Consider the following 19,536-nt stretch of genomic DNA (forward strand, 5'->3'; position numbering starts at 1 on the left):
ATCTACATTGTCACCTTCAGTTATGTTATATATCAGTTATGTTCTTAAAATGCTGAACAACAATTAAATTCAAAGTTAATGCTTAATAATAAAGTTCTATTTAACAATTACAATTATAAGAGTTCAAAACCTGGATCTTAGCTACGTATTTTTACACATTGGTCATAATTGTGATTATGTAGAATAATGAAACAGCATTATTAAAAACAAATAAGTTTATTCTCTACAAATATAGGTACATTTTTTGGTAAATTGTACAGTAGACAAAAATAATTAAACAAACTCAGACTATTTTTTTAAACGATCATAGACGGTAATACTGTTTAAATTACGATATGTAACAATATTAGACTACATGTGACTGAAGTCACTTAAATATTTTCTTATATTGAAACCGACCATTTTCGATAGACTCTGAATGCAATAAAAGTTAACGTTACACTTGTATTTCCTCCCGTCGAGCGTGGTGTTGTCAGATGCAAGCGATAAAAGCTGCAGTTCAACTAAACTCGACACTTGCACTAGTAGATGATTATTAAAGCCAACTTTATCCTGCAAAATGGAATAAAATATTGCCAACAATCTATCCAAAGTAAATATACCCGGTCCCATCTGAGTGTTCAGTTTCTCGGAAACTTTGCTTTTCCGTTTGATATCGTGCTGAGATTTTGTCTTTTTTCCATGGTATTTCATGAAAAGTCTCTTATCATCTTTCACCGAGTTATAACTGGCCAAATATGCGGCTATCAACAAGTATTTGGCGTAAAATGGGAGTTCAATATTTTCAGCTAAATTTTCTAAAGGTCTTTTACTGTCATCTGTTGTCACTCGCAAATATAATACGTCTAAAGAGCTTTTCAAAATGGGAGAGATATTTTTCCATAGTGCCATAGAGTTTTTCATACTTATTTCATTGCGGGCAATCGGTTCGCAGTATTTAATAAAATTATTTCTGCTCGTGTGTCTCAATTCACTGAGATCCCTGCACGCCCTATAGAACACCGACAGAAAAACGTTCAAGTAATTTCTGAAGAAGTCTCTGTCGAATTCGATCGGTTGGTTAAAGTTATTAGCTACTAATTCCCGAGCAAGATCGAAATCTAACGAAATAATTTCCAGCAGCTCGTCCTTGTTATACTGCGGAAAATGGATCTTAATAGGTTCGACGATGTTTAACCTAAAGTAATATTTCTCGAACAGGATCTCCGAGAGAAAAATTACCGAAACTGAAACCCCTGTTAACTCTTGTAGCCTTAAAAAGCCTGGCAATAAATTACTCTCCATATTTCGGAGCTCTTCGGCTTTATCCATAATTATGACAGATCGGCTTAGACCAAACTTTTCGGAAACCTTCTGTAAATGGTCTATAAAATCCATAAAATTATCGCATTTGGCGTAAGGTGCTCCCGTGGATAGATCCAACTCATGTCCGGTAAGCTGATCCAAAATCGACTCGAATAAAATCTTTGCTGTGTAACACTCGATCAAATTGACTTTAGCGTGTTTGATATCCAGAATTTCCAAAAACTTTGTAACTATAGCAGTTTTTCCTGTACTGGGACCGCCGTAAATGTAAACTGTAGGTGGGAAAACCTCGTCGACGTGTCCAAATAAGTTCCAGAGTTGCTGGATTTGATTTTCCCGGCATGGAAAGGTTTGGCACAGCGCCGACTGCTTGCTCGCCATTGATAAGAAGTCTAAAACAAAGGAGTGGCGTTAATTGGGATTCTCGCCAGTCTATCCTCTAAGGATTGAGACAGAGTTCGGATTAGGAATAATGAGGTGGGATGGAAGAGATGGACGTTAATCGGGAAGAGTAGAAAATTGAAAATGGGTTTGAAAACAGATTTTTAAAGGCGTTAAAAAGTTTCTAAAAAAGATTTTGTTACGAAGAGTAATTAATGCTCATAAAATTAAAAAGAAAATGAGAGGATTTTAATACTTTCTTTTGGCAAGAATTTTTATCGATAAATTTTAAATTAAGTATATACTAATTAAATCATTGTGGCGAATATATTTAAATTAATTTTTTAATCGTTTTAAAATTTCATTTTTTAAAAAGCCTAAGGTAACGAAAATAAAAATATTATAGGAGAAAAAATATTGATTTAATAAAACAAGAAAACAATTTTTTCAGTTATTGTTTCATATATTATACCTAATAATAAATGCTAAATATAACCAAAGAGTTTTTAAAAAGCCTAAGGTAACGAAAATAAAAATATTATAGGAGAAAAAATATTGATTTAATAAAACAAGAAAACAATTTTTTCAGTTATTGTTTCATATATTATACCTAATAATAAATGCTAAATATAACCAAAGAGTTTATTACAGATGAGGGTTGGAACCTCTGGTGTTAACAGCAAAATAAAAAAAAACACTAAATCATCACAATACACAAAAACACTTTTACTTTTACACTGGACGCGATGTTAGCATCATCAGCAGATGATTATAAACTCAAAGTTAGTTTATATTCATCTGCTGATGATGCTAACATGGTTAGCGAAACGAAGTAAAAGTGTTTTGGTGTATTGTGGTGATTTAGTGTTTTTATTTTGCTTTCAAAGAGTTTATACTAAAATATAAGAAAAAAATATTAACAATAATCTTTAATATAAGCGAGGATATAAAGTATACAAGTTATGATGTCACATGTATGATTTTGATAATATCCTTGTAAACAAGGATAATATGTCATTGTACTGCATATATTTTTTATTATTATATATTTTCCATTATTTTTTTAAAAACAATAAAAAAATGTGATTGTGTAGGTGGTTAATACACTGAAACCAATAAATGTCAACAAAGATGTTAATCATTTTATAACTACAGGTTCTAATAACTAAGAGTTAATTAGCAATTAAAGTTATATATATAAAAAAATATGAAACGCACAAAACAAACCCAAATATTTACTTACTATTTGCGTTTTATAAAAAAAATGAATGTATTTACAACTTTTTTATATATTTTTTTATTAAGTCCATTCACCAAAATATTAACAAAAAACGTATCCATCATAATGTCTACAAATTTGACAAACATATCTGTTGTACTTGATGTTCTTTTACTATATTCAAGTAATTCCAATATATTGTGACAACATTAAGTGCCAAATTGTTATTCAACATAATTGACTGATTTTATTACTCTTTAGTACTAGGTATATATTTTATTGAAATTAAATCCTTCATTCGTACTTGTATTGTTAAGGTTATGTTTATATGGATAAATCTTAATAGAAAATGGACTAAATATTAAATAAAAATAAAATTACCTTTCTTCCTATGTATCAGTACTTCTAATTTTATACACCAAAGACTTAATGTAACCTAAATAAAGTTAAAATTTGTAAACACGTAGGTAAGAAACACAATAACAATAATAATACAGCATGAAACAGCTGAAAATACTTTTGGCGGGAGTTTCATTTACTTTCTCTATTTCAATATTCCCATCTTATTTTATCTCATATATAAAGGCGTGAATGTACCGACTACTGTAATAGGTAGGGTACTACGTCGCTCCACCGTTTAGTTCGACTGATTTCACTATTCGTTACAAGATGACTCTGCGCGTCATAAATAGATCACATAGAGAAATAAATAACCACTAACCTTTTGTTTTATAACAGATTAAAAATAATTTCGTTTAAAGAATAAACGAGTTAATATTTTTGGAAATAAATTAATGAAATGTTGATGGTTGGAATAAACAAATGTATATAATTTACTTAACAATAAAAGCAACAATAAAATAATATATTGTATATATTTCTAATTATTTTATAATATTTATAATACAAAAATATTTAGCACATTGTTTATGAATTATTTAGATTCACTATCAAAAAATTCCAGCGTTTTTAGAAAATTATTATAGATAATTAAAAACATACTGGTTTATAATACAAAAATTTACTCTCTTGTATCAAATTTTAAAACAAGCATTAAACAAAATACCTAAATGATAATTTTAGCAAAATAAAACACTAAATCAGTGTAAAAGTAAAAGTAATAAAAAAATACAATAAATACAAATACAGTGTAAAAGTAAAAGTGTGTTGGTGTATTGTGGTGATTTAGTGTTTGATTTTGCTGTGTAACACCAAAGGTTCCAACCCTCAACTGTGATAATTTTAGTTTAAAGCCAATGAAAACTGCTTATCTATTATATACAGGATGTGTCTTAAATAAGTGCAAATATTTTCAGGGCTGGTAGATCTCGATAAACGAAACATATTTATATCTTTACCTTTTTTAAAATAAGTTCAAAATAACCGAGTTATTCAAGTTTGAAGACTTAAAAAAGATTTAATTTTAATGAAATTTAGGAGTCACAGGATTTTTTCTGTATTTTCATTCTTTTTAGTGGTAAATGGTAATAGCTGAGATTAAGAAATAATAATATGGAAAAATTTGCGGTGAACAGGCAGTTCGAAACTTACTGGCGTGTTCTTGGACTCGAAATATACCACCCATAAAAATAGTTGCACTTTTTTAAGACTCACCCTGTAGTCTTTACATGATGTAAAAAACAGCGTCAAGTTGACTTTGGAATTACAGTCTAGGGGATCTCTGAGATCTCATATTATTTAACATATTATAAATGACAACAATCTTTGTTCCTAGCCAATTCAGATGCCTTTTTTTCAATAAGTTATGTTTAAAATTTGTTGTATCTAATGAGCAATGAATAAATACACACATACATAACTTTGTTATTATGACTTACTATTATTAATAAGCTTGTTCGGAAAGTTAAGATTGGTGCAGATGCTCCAGCGTTCTATTTTTAAAGCAATTCTTTTATTGGAATTTCCGCCGTAAAAATTCTGATTTACGTCATATATATTTTTACGACTTTTTGCCTCCCTTGGTGGAGATTTACTTAAATATCTTTAAACTATATTTTCTGTTTTATGATCTCACTTAAATGTAAAAACTTAAAAATTGAGAGCAGTAAAGAAGTTCAAGCAAAAATAAGCGATTTTAAATTAAACGTCGAGTTCGTCTACAAATTTAATTTCTTAAAGTGGAACATAATAATAATGGAAAAGTATGTTCTAGAAAAGCATAGAAATAGTCAGAAACTATTAAAAAATTAATAAACAAGGCATTAAGAATATAATTTGAAATAAGCATAATGCAGCTTATAAATTATCGCTTGTTAGATAAAGGAAGTGTATGAGAATTCTAATAAAAATTTTTCGATTAGTATCAAAAACAGAACACAGGGTAATCGAAATACTTCCAGATATTAATTTTTATTCAAATTTCGACATCAGTTCAAAAATTATTTCGAAAAAATCCAAATAAAAATGAAACTTCTACACCCTGTATCTCAGAAAGGAACCATTTTAGGACACTAGTTTATATGAACTTTTTTACTTATTTTTATGTGCAGAATATGTTGCCGAAGTTTCCAGAATATAGTTCGGACCACACTGTATAGCATCTGTTACTCATGTGCGCTGTTTCATTATTGTATTAGGTATCTTGTCTCTTATGGATATACCAATTGAAATTAACAATAACTACCTGATAACAATTACTTAATTAGGTAAAACCAAAAGTCTTTTAACTTCCTGTATATCATTTTTTTATGTTTTTGATTTTTACTTACTACGTTATTTTTATTTATGTTATGTTTACTAAAATTAAAGAAACGATAGCCATACATTAACTACCTCTACAGATCCCTGACCAATAGGTACATTTATTTATAGGACGACTAGCGTGTACCCGCGACTTCTGTCGCGTCGAATTAATCATTTCTAATGGTGATGATAAAGCAAAGCAAGAATTTTATTAACATACAAACTGGATAAAATTTTCTCAAATTTATGAGCATGAGAAAAAAAAATATGGCGATATTATTATATTTTGGCAGTTACTAGTAGGTAAATATGAAAGATAAAAATCATCTTCACCTCATTTCACCTCCTTAAGGGTAGTTTGAAAAAAGTACTGCGATAACAAAAGAAATATAAGAGCCTTATTTAAGTACCTCTTCGTAAACCACGTTTTTTGTTGCATTTTCTGGCTGTAAAATAGCCAAGCTATTACGCGAACTTAGTCTAGAGCACGCGACACAGAGTTGACCATGGGAAAAGCTCCAGCTCTACTTAAAGATTGCCCTTGAACTTTGTTGATTGTCAGCGTTTTCCCGAAAGACTAACCGTTTTTTAAATAACAAATATTGTAATATTTGAGGGGCGTTTTCACCCTCTTGGAATTTGAGATTCGAAACCCCTCCTTATCGAATCTCTACACCCCACAGTCAATCCGTTTCCCAAAAATCAGCTTTAAACTTCAAGCAGTTTAAGCAGAATCGTGATTACTCAATGGTCATATTTTATGAAACACCCTGTATAAATTTTTTAAAAATCTTAAAATATTTAAAATAATGAAATAAAATATACGTGGTTAAGAGTTTTTCCGAAAAACTCACCGGTTTTTAAATAAAAAATATTCTAATATGTGAGGGGCGGTTTCACCCCCTTAGAATTCGAGTTTCAAAAAATCCCTTCTTATCGAACCTCTACACCCCAAAAGTCAATCCGTTTTCCAAAAATCAGCTTTTTATGTCAAGCACTTTAAGCAGGATCATGATTAATCAATGACCAGATTTTTCGAAACACTCTGTATACATTTTTAAAAAATCTTAAAATATGTAAAAAAACAAAATAAATTATACGTGTTTAAGCGTTTTTTCGGAAACTTGACCGTTTTTTAAATAAAAAAATATTGTAATATTTGAGGGGTGGTTTCACCCCTTGGAACTGGAATTTCGAAAGATCCCTTCTTATCGAACCTCTACACCCTAGAATCAACCTGTATGACAAAATTAAGCTACTTACGTTGAGTGGTTTGAGCTCCTGCTCCTTAATCACGATCCTTCGTGATTAATCAGTGAGTCAGTCACTTAAGGATTTTATATATTAGTATAATATATTAGAGTATTGAGGTAAAACAATCTCTTTTTCGTTTAAGAGCTATCGATACTTTCATCATAATTTTTACGTTTTTAAAATTTCCATTGTGTCCTGTGTTAAATAAACAATGTTATTCAAAACAAACCATTTCATAATGCTTTCAATAATACCACGTACACGTATGCATAATACGTGCCCACTTTAAACGAAATTCCGCCGTGATATTCCGCCAATTATCTTCTCCGAAGCTATTATGCTAAAACCATCCAATTTTGCTCCAAAAATAAACTGTTTCTATTAAAGCTTAATGGCCATAAGGGGTTGAGAGAGTGTGTCGGAGTGAGAGAGCGCGAGGGCGAGTAATTCAAAGAGGGCTGCGGCGCCCTTATGCCCTGTAACCGGCACTTTGATCGTCCCTGCAGGCCGGTAATTAAATCAAAGTAACCTCAAAGTGCCGCCACGTCGCGCCGCCCCGGCCGGTTTGAATATCTGTGCGTAAACTTGAATGTACGAGGGTAGTGGTTTTGCTGATTTTCTATCTTTTTAACATAATTAATGGTAGTTATGTACCGGGTAATAACAGCTGAAATACTTAAGTACGCTAGTAGGAGAACTTGAAAAATCCTAGCAAATATACAGGGTTGTTCACCACATACGACACGGAGTATTGTAGCTAAACGATTAGATTTTTTCAAATTGTAAGTTTTGGGTTCGTTGAAGAACTATTAGAGCTACAATTTAAAAATATGGCCGATGTATGTATACAGAGTGTCCGAAATAAATAAAAAATATCAAAGTTGTATTTTTTTAAATCGAACGCCTACGTATATTATTACATTTTTAGTTTCTACAGCTAAAATCAAGGTAAATATATGATCATGGTTTATCACACTCAACCATTTTTGAAATATTTGGGATTTTGTCAAAATACATTAATTTTAATGCTTCATTTCTCTAGGCATATTTAAGTTTTTAAACCAAATATTGTACTGAAGTATTTATACTTACTAAATTTTGTGTTGCAATAATAAAAATTATACTACCTTATACAGAGTGTCTAAAAATTTATTTTAAATAATTACTAGATTTAAACGGCAATAACTTGTTTAATTTAAATGGAACACCCTGTATATTTTAGGAGAATCAGATGCACAATTTAATTGTGTATTAAATTGTATTGTACCATTTTTTACCTATCCCTTCAAGTTTTCGTAGAAAATGCATTTTCTTTTAATTTAGACCACCATTTATCAATATATACCCATGGAATATGGATATTTTTTCAGATTGTTTTTAAGGCAACAAATGTACAAAATGTATAGGTGCTAAAAACAATAATATTACTAGCCCATTTGTTTACAGAAAGAAAACTATTTAAATCTTTATAAATGAGTATATCATTAATTAAATATACCGCCATTATCCGCCCAAATATTAATTAATTACATACTTAATTGTGTTAATTAATAAATTAATTCTAAATACATGATTTGAATCAGAAATCAATATAATAATAAGTTATGAAAATGAACGTCTCTTTTGTTATAAATAAGCATTCTTCAAAAAATTAAATAAAATTTTTAAGGTATTACTTTTTACCACACTGCCTAATACACATACAAAATTCAGTTTTTTTAGTTTTGGAGCAATTATTAATCAACGCAAACAGTCAATTAATGTAGTTTGAATACTGAAAACATATTAATTGGTCCTCTTTAACAAATATTTCAACAGTCGACAAATATATCGACAATATTAATATCTGTACTCTTTAAAAATTTGTCACGTCTTTAAAAATAATTTAAAATGTCAATATTCCATAGGTATATTGATAAATGAGGTCTAAATTATAAGAAAATGTATTTTCTACGAAAACTTGAAGAGATAGGTAAAAAATGGTATAATACAATTTGATAGACAATTAAATTGTGCATCTGATTCTCATAAAATATATTAGGTGTTCCATTTAAATTAAACAAGTTATTGCCGTTTATAGCAAGTAATTACTTAAAATAAATTTTTAGACACTCTGTATAAGGTAGTATAATTTTTTATTATTGAAACACAAAATATGGTAAATAGAAATACTTGGTTTATATATGGTTAATAATAAATGGTTTATAATAATATTTGTTTTTAAAAACTTCAATACGCCTAGAGAAATGAAGCATTAAATTAATTATTACTGTATTTTGACAAATACCCAAATATTTCAAAAACGGTAACGTTCGAGTGTGATAAATCTTAATCAAATCCACCTTTATTTTAATCGTAGAAACTAAAAATGTAATAATATACAAGGTGTTCCATTTAAAAAAAAATCAACTTTGATATTTTTTATTTATTTGGGACACTCTATATCTTGAAAACATATTTTTAAATGGTACCTCTAATAGTCCTCCAACGAACCCAAAACTTTTTTGCAACCCAAACAATTTGCAAAAATCTAATCGTTTAGTTATAATATTCCGTGTCGTATGTGGTGAACAACCCTGTATACTCAGCTGTTTAAGGAGAAAACATGTACCTACCACAAGACTGGAATAGCGTCAACATAATTCTAATTCATAAGAAAGGCAAAACCAAACCAGTAACATACAAGATATTTACAAAAATAGTAAACAACAGAATAGAAAACACGCTAGACGCTGCACAACCACGAGAATAACTAGCCATAGCCTTTATAGACTTTGAGAAGGCTTTCCACTCGATAAGACAATAACAGAAGCCCTAGCGAAACAAGGTATTGACAGACCTTATAGGCTTGGTGCAGCCACCATCGGAGAATATCGTAAACAATCGATATAAACAAATACACAGGTTTAAATAGCGAGTTTACGAAGAATTTATTATTTAATTAGTCTAAAAGTGTTAGGAAATATAATTTGTAAAAATTCTAAAAATAAAAATAAAAAAGTAAATGTTTTGACATCTGCAGAAGGTCTAACTTGTATAATTCCAGTTAAAACTTAAACAGTTTACTTACAACTAAATATTAAATGCAAAATCGGAAAACCTGTATTGATAAATTAACTTATAATTTTATCAGTGATAAAATGAAGTAACTTCCCAAAAAGGTCCGAATATCCGTCTATCATATTTCTTAGAACTGCGCCAATAGCAATCAAGTCAGGTGCAAGACGGAAACAGGGGAAATGATGAGACTGCGGGGTATCCATACGACGGGCTGCGGGTTTTCCATCTGGGAAATCAGCCGAGATCGAGGGAAACGCTGCAAACGCCAATTACAAACGATAAAAGTTTTCATCACGCGATCCACCGTAAAAGTTTTAAACGGAAAAGTTTTATTTTTGGCGGTGTCTAATGAATCTCCGGCTTTTTTTTCGTAAATCAGACGAGGCACGTAAAACCAATATTTAAAATAATTTGAAAATTCAATATTTTCCCTATGTGTCTTTTGGGTTAGTGATAGTGGATTAAATTTCATTACTGTTATCGACGCCTATGATCCTTATGATAGGCAGTCATTTTCACGCCGTGCCTGCACCCCGTGTCCGCTGATGTTTGCGAGTAGCGGAGTAGTAGACTTTGGAAACAGTTGAATGTCAGAGTTTGTTGATTTCGGCCGAGAGAATACATTGTTTGTCAAGCTAGTTAGAATTACATTTTAAATATCAATTTCTGTTAAATATTCTGATGTAATCTCCCGATTACATCAGAAGTGGCGATGAGTTTAATCCAGCGTTCTTAGGCCGTAAAGGCGTATTTCTGACTTACTGACGACTATTGACTTGACTTTGACCTTTGACCGTATCGTTTCGTAAATGCGTCGGTTTCGAGGACCGATTCGGTGATCGGTCGTCTCAGATACGGGTACACGTCGGCGTCGGATTTCGGATAGCGTTGTCGGATCGGCGAAGCGCGAAAAGAAAACCGGAGGGATCATTCTGCTAGCTCTAGTGCTCGAAAATATTAGCGGAAAAAAATGCAGTGCTGGAAAGAAGCGTCATATCACCCCTACAAGTTACAAACTCCGGAAGATGACAGGAAATGGTAGTGAGCCAACACATTATCCGAACAAATCTCTTCTGAAAGGTATTTTAAAAATGGCTAGAAAAAAAAATCGAGATAAATTCTAAGGTAATTACGAGATAAATTCTAAGATAGCATTTTTATACAGTAAAAATTGTTGTCATGGAGACAGATTTGAGTTTAAAGCTGGTTTAAAGTAATTGTTCGGATTTCGGTGATATGAATCGCCTCGTGGATCAAGAGGTCTCGAAGAGAGGGCGCTACCGTAGTCGGTTGATAAGGGTCGATTTCGCTTGCGAAAGAAGATGGCTGCGAACCTCAGCATAAACAGACAGATTTTCACATAAAAAGTAAAATTTTATTGTTAAAATTAAAAGTTAAATAAATATCTATCTATGGTCCTCTTGAGGAATAAAATTTCTAGAGTTATGTGTTATTTAGTATATTAGTTATATTGAGTATGTGTTATTTTATTCTCATTAAACTTCTTGATCAAGTCGAAACGTGGAACAGTGGTTTTCAAACATGATTTTTATTTTTTGTGCGTTGAAATATTTTGTTGAGCTTTTTAATTAAAAATATTAAACAAAAGTCGAACAGTAATTTAATAATTTCATTGTTTATTATGTAATAAAAAAATATATCAAGTATATACAGGTATATTCAAGACATTTTATGTAGAAAGATACCTACTATCGATTGTTTCATAAATATATAATTTATATTTTTCATATATACATTTTTTTTTATTATACCCCATTTTACTTATTACTCATTTTATTACTTTAAGTTTAGTTATAGATGTTATTAATATTTCAGCTATATTTTTAATTTTTCTTGCATTTTACTGAAACTTTCAACTTTAGGTAGTCTAGTATTGCTATATCAGTAATATACTAGGTATTACATGAAACATGAGACATGAATGTACTTGGTAATTATCTTTGGTGAATACAAGGGAGAAATAATAGATATGTAAAATTTAAAGTTGAACATTTATGAAATCAAACGTTTATTAAGGCATAATATTAATTTATTATAGACACCTCATAATCTTTCTAGTGTACACGCATTTTCGATCTAATATTTGAAAATTCAGTTTAAGATGCTGTTTTTAACGTAGTCTTTATGAAAGTTATTTTGTTTTGTACCTATTTATGTAGTTGAATAAATACATTTCAAGAACTTTATTCTTCGTATACGCCATATTTAATAGCAAATAACCCTTCGAGTAGTGTTGTAATATATTAACACATAGTGAATGTTAAAAAAGTTGTTGTGTAAAATTTTGTAGAAGATGAGAACGAAGCGTTTATTAAGTACACAGGGCTACTTTTTAATAAAAGCGTTTTTTCTTGTAATTAGAAATAATGTCCAGATGGGTAAAATTCTAGGAGCAAAATGAGCGTATCTGGACAAGTTGATGAGTTTATCCCTCCGGGCGTAAATGATCGACGTTAGCGAGTTTCGGCGTAAATGAGTAGCGAATTATGCGAAATATCAAGCGGAATAAAAGAAAAATTGGATGCGTAGCGAACAATATTTAGCGTTAGATCTACTAAGGATCACTTCGACACAGCTAATAGGATCCAATCAATCTCCAAGGTAGACAGGTCCATTTGAATTTCTAAGCAGCTGAGGATTGGTTGATATGAAGTTAGAATGCCTAGGATGGTATGCACGGTCAAAGAACAAGTACTGTGGAATAGCTAGGTTTGGCAAGCTATGGATTTGGTTATGGTAGATTCAAACGTGTATTAGGATTGGAAAAAGGAGTAGGGTTAGTTCTACCCGGTACTCTCTTTTTCAAGGTATACGTTAGTATGATAGCTGGAAAAGGCGTGTGGTGGTTGCTAAGGTATGAGTTTACCACCTGGGCGCTTTGTGAGTAGGGCGGACAAGACTTGCGAATAGGGATGAGTCCCGGTATTCGGTCTGGTTAGTTCGACCCGGATTGCTCTCTTTTCCAGTGGCTGGAATAGGCGTGGGCCCATAGTTAGATTTAGATTTTAGATTTATATTTTAGAATTTAGGTTTAAGATTTTAGAGTTGATATTTGACTTTATTTTGTTGCACGCAAGCTGCAGATTGCGTGTAACACCAATATATAATAAGTAATTTGTTTATTTTACCTTATGAAATTTTGTCCCTGAATAATTTATTTGTCCATCATGAGTTTTTGAGTATTGTTTCTGAGTGAGTTGCGATATTTTCTTTTTACTTATTTAAGTAGCAAATAAGACGTAGCTCCAGTATGAGCAGTGAACAATCTAACTATATTTTTATTTCAGCTTTTAAAAATGTCCTTTAAATGATTCTGATTATGTTTCTCTTTTTAGTGTGTTGTAATAATGGTAACAATTAGCTGATAAAGTTTTGTCAATTGGTTTTGTATCAATTGTCTAGTATCAGCAGCAAACAATCTAACATATATTTTATTTCAGCTTTTAAAAATGTCCTTTAAACGACTCTGATTATGTTTCTCCTTTTAATGTGTTGTAATAATGGTAACAATTAGCTGATAAGGTTTTGTCAATTGGTTTTGTATCAATTGTCTAGTATCAGCAGCAAACAATCTAACATAATATATTTTTATTTCAGTATTTAAAAATGTACTTTAAACGATTCTGATTATTTTTGTCCTTTTAGTGTGATGTAACAATGGTAGCAATTAGCTGATAAAGAGATGGCTCAGCAGCAAAAAAACTAATAAATATTTTTATTTCAGCATTTAAAAATGCCATTTTAAAAGGTTCTCATTATTTATGTCCTTTTAGTGTGATTCAGAGGAGTGAGGACACTCATAAGTCAGGAATGGCCGAATGTTATCGACGCCTATGATACTTATGATAGGCAGTCATTTTCACGCCGTGCCTGCACCCCGTGTCCGCTGATGTTTGCGAGTAGCGGAGTAGTAGGCTTTGGAAACAGTTGAATGTCAGAGTTTGTTGATTTCGGCCGAGAGAAGACATTGTTTGTCAAGCTAGTTAGAATTACATTTTAAATATCAATTTCTGTTAAATATATTAATCTCCCGATTACATTACATTAACAAACGAAGAAACTAGTGTTGTCAACCGTAAAATGGAAAAAGGTTACAGAGACCTTAAAATATCCGTGTTTTGTAAGTAAATCTAATAATTAGAAGTTGTAAGGCCACATTATCTAAATGATGCATTACCTTGTTTTAAAATTTAATATACAGGGCGGTGCGAATTGTTATTCGGGAATCTTCGGCAACATTCGGCATAAAAGTAAGTCAAAAGCTCGTATAAATATATGTCCTAAAATGCTTCGTTTCGGAGATACAGGGTGTAGGCATTTCATTTTTATTTCGATTTTTTCCAAATAATTTTTGAACCAACGTCGATATTTGGATGAAAATTGGTGTCTGGGAGTTTTTTGATATGATATATTTGATTTCTATATCAATACGACACTTACTTGTAGGAGACCCCAAGTAGCATTTTCACGACTTGCGACCATATGTTTACTAAACACAACGTTGGATTAGTTACAAAAAATAGTTAGCTCCCTACCTTGGGTATTAAAATAAATTTAAACGTTTTTATAACGTTGTGCCGACGTTGGACTAGTACTACAGCAAAGTAGAAGCTTCTGCGACGTCGAATAAACGTTGTCTTGTAACCTTTTTTGCTTAAGTGATCTTTAGGTGATTCGGACAACGTAGTTACAACGTTGGACAATATAGAGTTTTCCGACGTCAGTTTCAGGACCTATTCCAACGTTATGCAAACGTCGTCTGTTTTACTAACTCCAACGTTGTTTAGATTTTCTTATTCTTACGTTGGTAGAACGTCGAGTCACTACCTTTTTGCAAATGTATTGAACCATAACCTTAAATCTTAAATTTTGACTTCATTGTTCTGTTCAGTCAGACAGTTCAGTGCTGTTTGTTTTTATAAAAAAAACTTAATTAAAATGGGACATAAGAAAGGTACATATAAAACTAAATTTATATATACATCGACATATATTATCGATAGTTTATCCACTCCCTCGTTTATTTAAATTATACAGGGCGGCACAAGCTAGACTCTAGGATGACTGAATTAGGCAATCTTGCGACTAGTATACTACCTGTTAAGGCCAAACTGCGACTTTATTAGTCCAGTATGCGACTACTCGAACTACTCCATCTTAATCTCCAAAACAACAAAGTGAAAGCCGCCATGTTGTTAAATACGAAAATGTTTCGTTCCTAAAATAGCAATTCCTGCTTTTTGAATACAATAACTTGAAATATTTGACCCTAAAAAACACGCGGAAACAATTTTTCCGACTGCGAATAAATTATTCTCATTTTACTAAAAAAAAAATTCAAGAAAATATTTAAAATTTCTTTAATTTTAAGGCCCATTAGTATTTTTCAAAGTAGAAACAATACATTTATCAATAAAGTTGTTTACGTTTAACTTTTTTGCCTTGGGTAACGAGTTACAGAGTCGGTTAAAAGTGTTTCAATAATTATGAAGATCATAATTATATTAAATTATTAAACATCCTCCACACTTAAATACTTTTGTTTTGTTTTCCTTCACTGGCATCTGACATATGTCTCTAACTAAATCATAAAAATAATATTTTTACTAGAATTATTCCAATTTAGGATAAAACGCGACTTAGACGCCATATTAGTTTTGTATTTCTGTGAATTAGGATTTTAAACAACGTTGCAGTTTGTACTAAATTAGGCTTCTAGCCAACGTCGGTATCCAACGTCGTTTCGACCCAAAAATTATTTTCCAAACTAGTGCAGACTAGGGCTGGCATGAGGTTGTGCCGACGTTGCGCCCCGACGTTTGGTCGCGTGACACAACGTTGTCCCGACGTCCAAATGCTGCTTGATTGGTGTTGGTTGCGCCATCTACATATTTTTAAGTGGTTTGAAGAGTTATAACTTTTCGTCCCTGCCTGAATAAAACTACTGAGTGAAAAAAAAATATACATTTCCGCTGGTTTCTACTGGTATCGTTTACTATCTGTTATTTTTACTATCTGTTGTCGTTTTTTACATAAAAAAGGTCAAGGTAGGTAGTAAAAATGGACTAATGGTTCTCGAAAAATTTGGAATCGAATTAATCAATACATGTCATTATTAACAAAAAATGTTGATCTTGAATTAGATAGTTATTAGACGGAAATCATAAATTTGAAATGTTTTTGTAACAAAAGTTCATCAGAAACTGTCTCATCAAAATACAAGTAGGACCGGTAGGAGTCATATTTACATCAAAGTAGAAGTTATCGAAATCAATTTTCTTATGTAAAAAACACCCAGACGCCCATTTTTCACCTAGTGGTTTACCATAAAGTTCTAAAAATACCAAAATTAAAAAAAACGCCAGAATTTTTATTGACTAATTTTCGCAATATGATCATTTTAGACCATATTTTCTGTCCCAAATTTATAAAATTGCATATTTTTTTTTAATAGATATATTTTATAATAATGTTCTAATAATATTCTAAAATATAACAGGTGGGCGAACAGGGGCCAGGGGGGGCGAACGCCCCCTCCGCCCCTATGCGTTTGGCGCCCCTGGCACCCTTTGAAAAAAATAGAAAAACTAAATTTAACGCTAAAACAAACGGCGCCCTTCCGTGCCCTGAGTTCTTCAAGATAAAAAAATGACGTATATATTTCTCACATTTTATTTTTGTTTTTTAACTTAACTTAAATATAAGCAAACATTCTTATATTTAATAATTTAAATCTCTAATGAAGTAGGCGTTTATACTACGTACGAAAGTTTCCATATGGGTTTGAAACTTGAAACTACGCTACCGCTAGACCATTGTCTATAAATAAAAAACAATGGCTAGACATAACGTTGCACCGGCGCGGCGCCGCCAAAGAAGAAGAGGAAAGCAGTCGCGATAGAAATAAATTCGGGGAATCACCGACCAAAATATAATCGATTATAATGAAGTGCTGAATAAAATTAATATATTGTCAAATCGCACTTGCAAAAGGTTAGTATCAACTTATGTACAGCTGCTCATATGAGTACTGCAGTAACTATAGATCTCAAATCATTAAGAAGTGAAAAATATTGTGAAAATTTTTAAAAACAGGCTACTATTTTGGCAAATAAATGCAATACGTCAACATCATTTTCCAAAAAAAGACAAAGAATAAAAAAAATTCATGATGAAATCCAGAATGATTACCTACATCAAAATTCTGAAGATAATTTGAAGATATCAGTGTTTTATGGTACTTTAGACATTTCAACTGGTACTCTAGAGAATCATTTTGAAGACTTCCTTAATATGTGCCAAAAATTTAATTGTTTATTGGATATGGACCAATATGGATGGATATGTACGCCAATGATGACAATTTAAAATGTCTTATGGATTGTTATGGATTATTCTTTAGTTGATGAATATAAACATTTTTGCAGTTTATTAGAAGAAATTAATGCAATGACAACAAATTTGCACCTGACGAATATTTATCATTTTTAATTTCCAATGTCCTAGAGTCATATCCTCTCTACATAAAGATGTGCATTACTGAAGATTTTTTACACTATAGTGTAAGAGCCTCAGTTTATTTTTCTTTGGGTCAGTGAAAAATAAATAGCCTTACTGGCGTACAGTAGTAAATTTAAATCTCTCGGGCGCCACCTCTGTTCTTTATAGTGGAAGAGGTCCACGTTTCGCCAATACGGGTAGCTTTTATACAGTGGAGATACCAGGGAGTGATGAAATGAAAAGAAATAAAACACACAGTTAACTATAACATAACATTAAGGCTTTATTTAATTAATTAACTATATGCTAAATACCCCAGGAAGTTTCACGACTTTACATTGTAATGAAAGTGAAAGAAAATTTATAATTAATGACTCGTAAAATAAAATTTACAACAATCGAGCACCTCTAGAGTTTTGACCGTATAATCTCGATATGCAACTCACTGTCCGATTTTATCACGCGAATTCAAAGCGCGGTTTTGACATGACGTCCTAGTAAATAAAACGACGCGAGTTTCTAACCGGCGTCTAACTTAACGGCGTCCTAGTAAACACAGACATGTACGTACCGGAGCGATATACTATTTTATAACCCGACTTTCTAAACGTCGGCGCGTCGTTACAGACGTCCCGGGATAAACAAACGCGAGCCCTGGATCGTTCGCAGCAGAACGAAACGGCGTCCTGTGGGATAATTACGCACCCGAGCCCTGAATCGTGCGCAGTAGAACGAAACGGCGTCCTGTGGGATAGATACGCACGCGAGCCCTGAATCGGTCGCAGTAGGACGAAACGGAGTCCTGTGGGATAGGTACGCACGCGAGCCCTGAATCGTTCGCAGTAGGACGAAACGGAGTCCTGTGGGATAGGTACGCACGCGAGCCCTGGATCGTGCGCAGTAGAACGAAACGGCGTCTCGGTTAGTCGCCTGGATAAGCGCAGTCCACACCGCCCGGTCAGGACCACCTCGGGATGTCGGCGAGATCCCACGGCGCTCCTGATGAGAATACGGGAACTACAGAACCAGTCGCGGGATAGACGAGATCCTGCTTTAGTTCCAAGAACATTCGCGACCCGGGTATTTACTGTACTACCTTAACCGCTATCTGTCTCCCTTTTTAATAAAAGAAATCGGTCTTCGCGTCCACGGGATCCGTTCAGCTCCCCTACCTGCTAGAAGACGGTTGGCCCTGAACGAATACAAGTTTTTGCTAGCTAATGCGATCGCGCGTTCTAACTATCTCTGTCTCCCTTTTTAATAAAAGAAATCGGTCTGCGTTCACGGGATCCGTTCAGCCCCTACCTGCTAGAAGACGGTTGGCCCTGAACGAATACAAGCTTTTTGCTAGCTAATGCGATCGCGCGTTCTAACTATCTCTGTCTCCCCTTATCCCTATAACGCGTCAAGGCAGTAAAGTAAACGGTATTAACAATAAAAAGAATACGACCTACTCTCGATCACTTTGGCGGTGGGTGCTTACCTTATACAATACGGCGGCAGGCGGCAGGCGGCTGGCAGCTGGCAGCAGGACACTTGGCAGGGCACTCCGGACTCGAACTTCACTGTTCACGTGCGACCACACAACTCACTACCTGGCGCTCTCGCTGCCAGGGTATACTCAAACGACCCTCCCCTCCACTCGACCGGTACTGGTAGGGCCAGCTTCTCGGCTGCCGTACCGAACTATAGCGAGTAACGCCGATCAAAACTCTATTACAATATGGTCATTAAATATCTAACATACTTAAGTCAACAGTAAGAACATTAATGAAGTTCATTACCATAATGAGTTAACAATAAAATCCATTGCCTAACCTTGTTTACAGAAAAGGTCCCTATTATTTAAGTACAGTATACGGGGTGTCCCAGAAATGAGCCCCAAAATTTATGAACTTCATTACAATAGCCACCAACAGTGCTGGTGCAGAAGGATCTTTCAGTAGATTAGGAAGAATTAATAATTACCAGAGGATTATTTATCACTTCTCAGTATTGAAGCAGACACAGCCCTGGATCTAAATATAGACGAAATAATTGATTCTTTTAAATCGGTTAAAACAAGACGCTTGCATCTCTGAAATAACTGTTTA

At 32.8% G+C, this 19,536-nt stretch overlaps 1 protein-coding gene across 2 annotated transcripts; it reads right to left on the reverse strand.

Annotated features, from left to right (window-relative positions):
• Positions 1 to 203: 203 nt before the first annotated feature.
• Positions 204 to 19,180, reverse strand: LOC115889313 (origin recognition complex subunit 5-like). 2 transcript variants are annotated; one of them, XM_030909278.1, is made up of 2 exons: positions 18,927 to 19,180; positions 204 to 1,697 (listed from the first exon to the last, which is right to left on the reverse strand). In XM_030909278.1, exon 2 carries the CDS (start codon positions 1,684 to 1,686, stop codon positions 352 to 354), a length of 1,335 nt encoding a protein of 444 aa, XP_030765138.1. In that variant the 5' UTR covers positions 1,687 to 1,697; positions 18,927 to 19,180; the 3' UTR covers positions 204 to 351. The 2 variants fall into 2 exon arrangements, with proteins under 2 accessions (XP_030765138.1, XP_030765137.1); XM_030909277.1 differs by lacking the exon at positions 18,927 to 19,180 and adding an exon at positions 3,287 to 3,432.
• Between the last annotated feature and the right edge of the window lie 356 nt (positions 19,181 to 19,536).

Source organism: Sitophilus oryzae, unplaced genomic scaffold (assembly GCF_002938485.1).
Source record: "Sitophilus oryzae breed Bouriz unplaced genomic scaffold, Soryzae_2.0 scaffold_813_pilon_pilon, whole genome shotgun sequence".
NCBI classification, from domain to species: Eukaryota; Metazoa; Arthropoda; class Insecta; order Coleoptera; family Curculionidae; genus Sitophilus; species Sitophilus oryzae.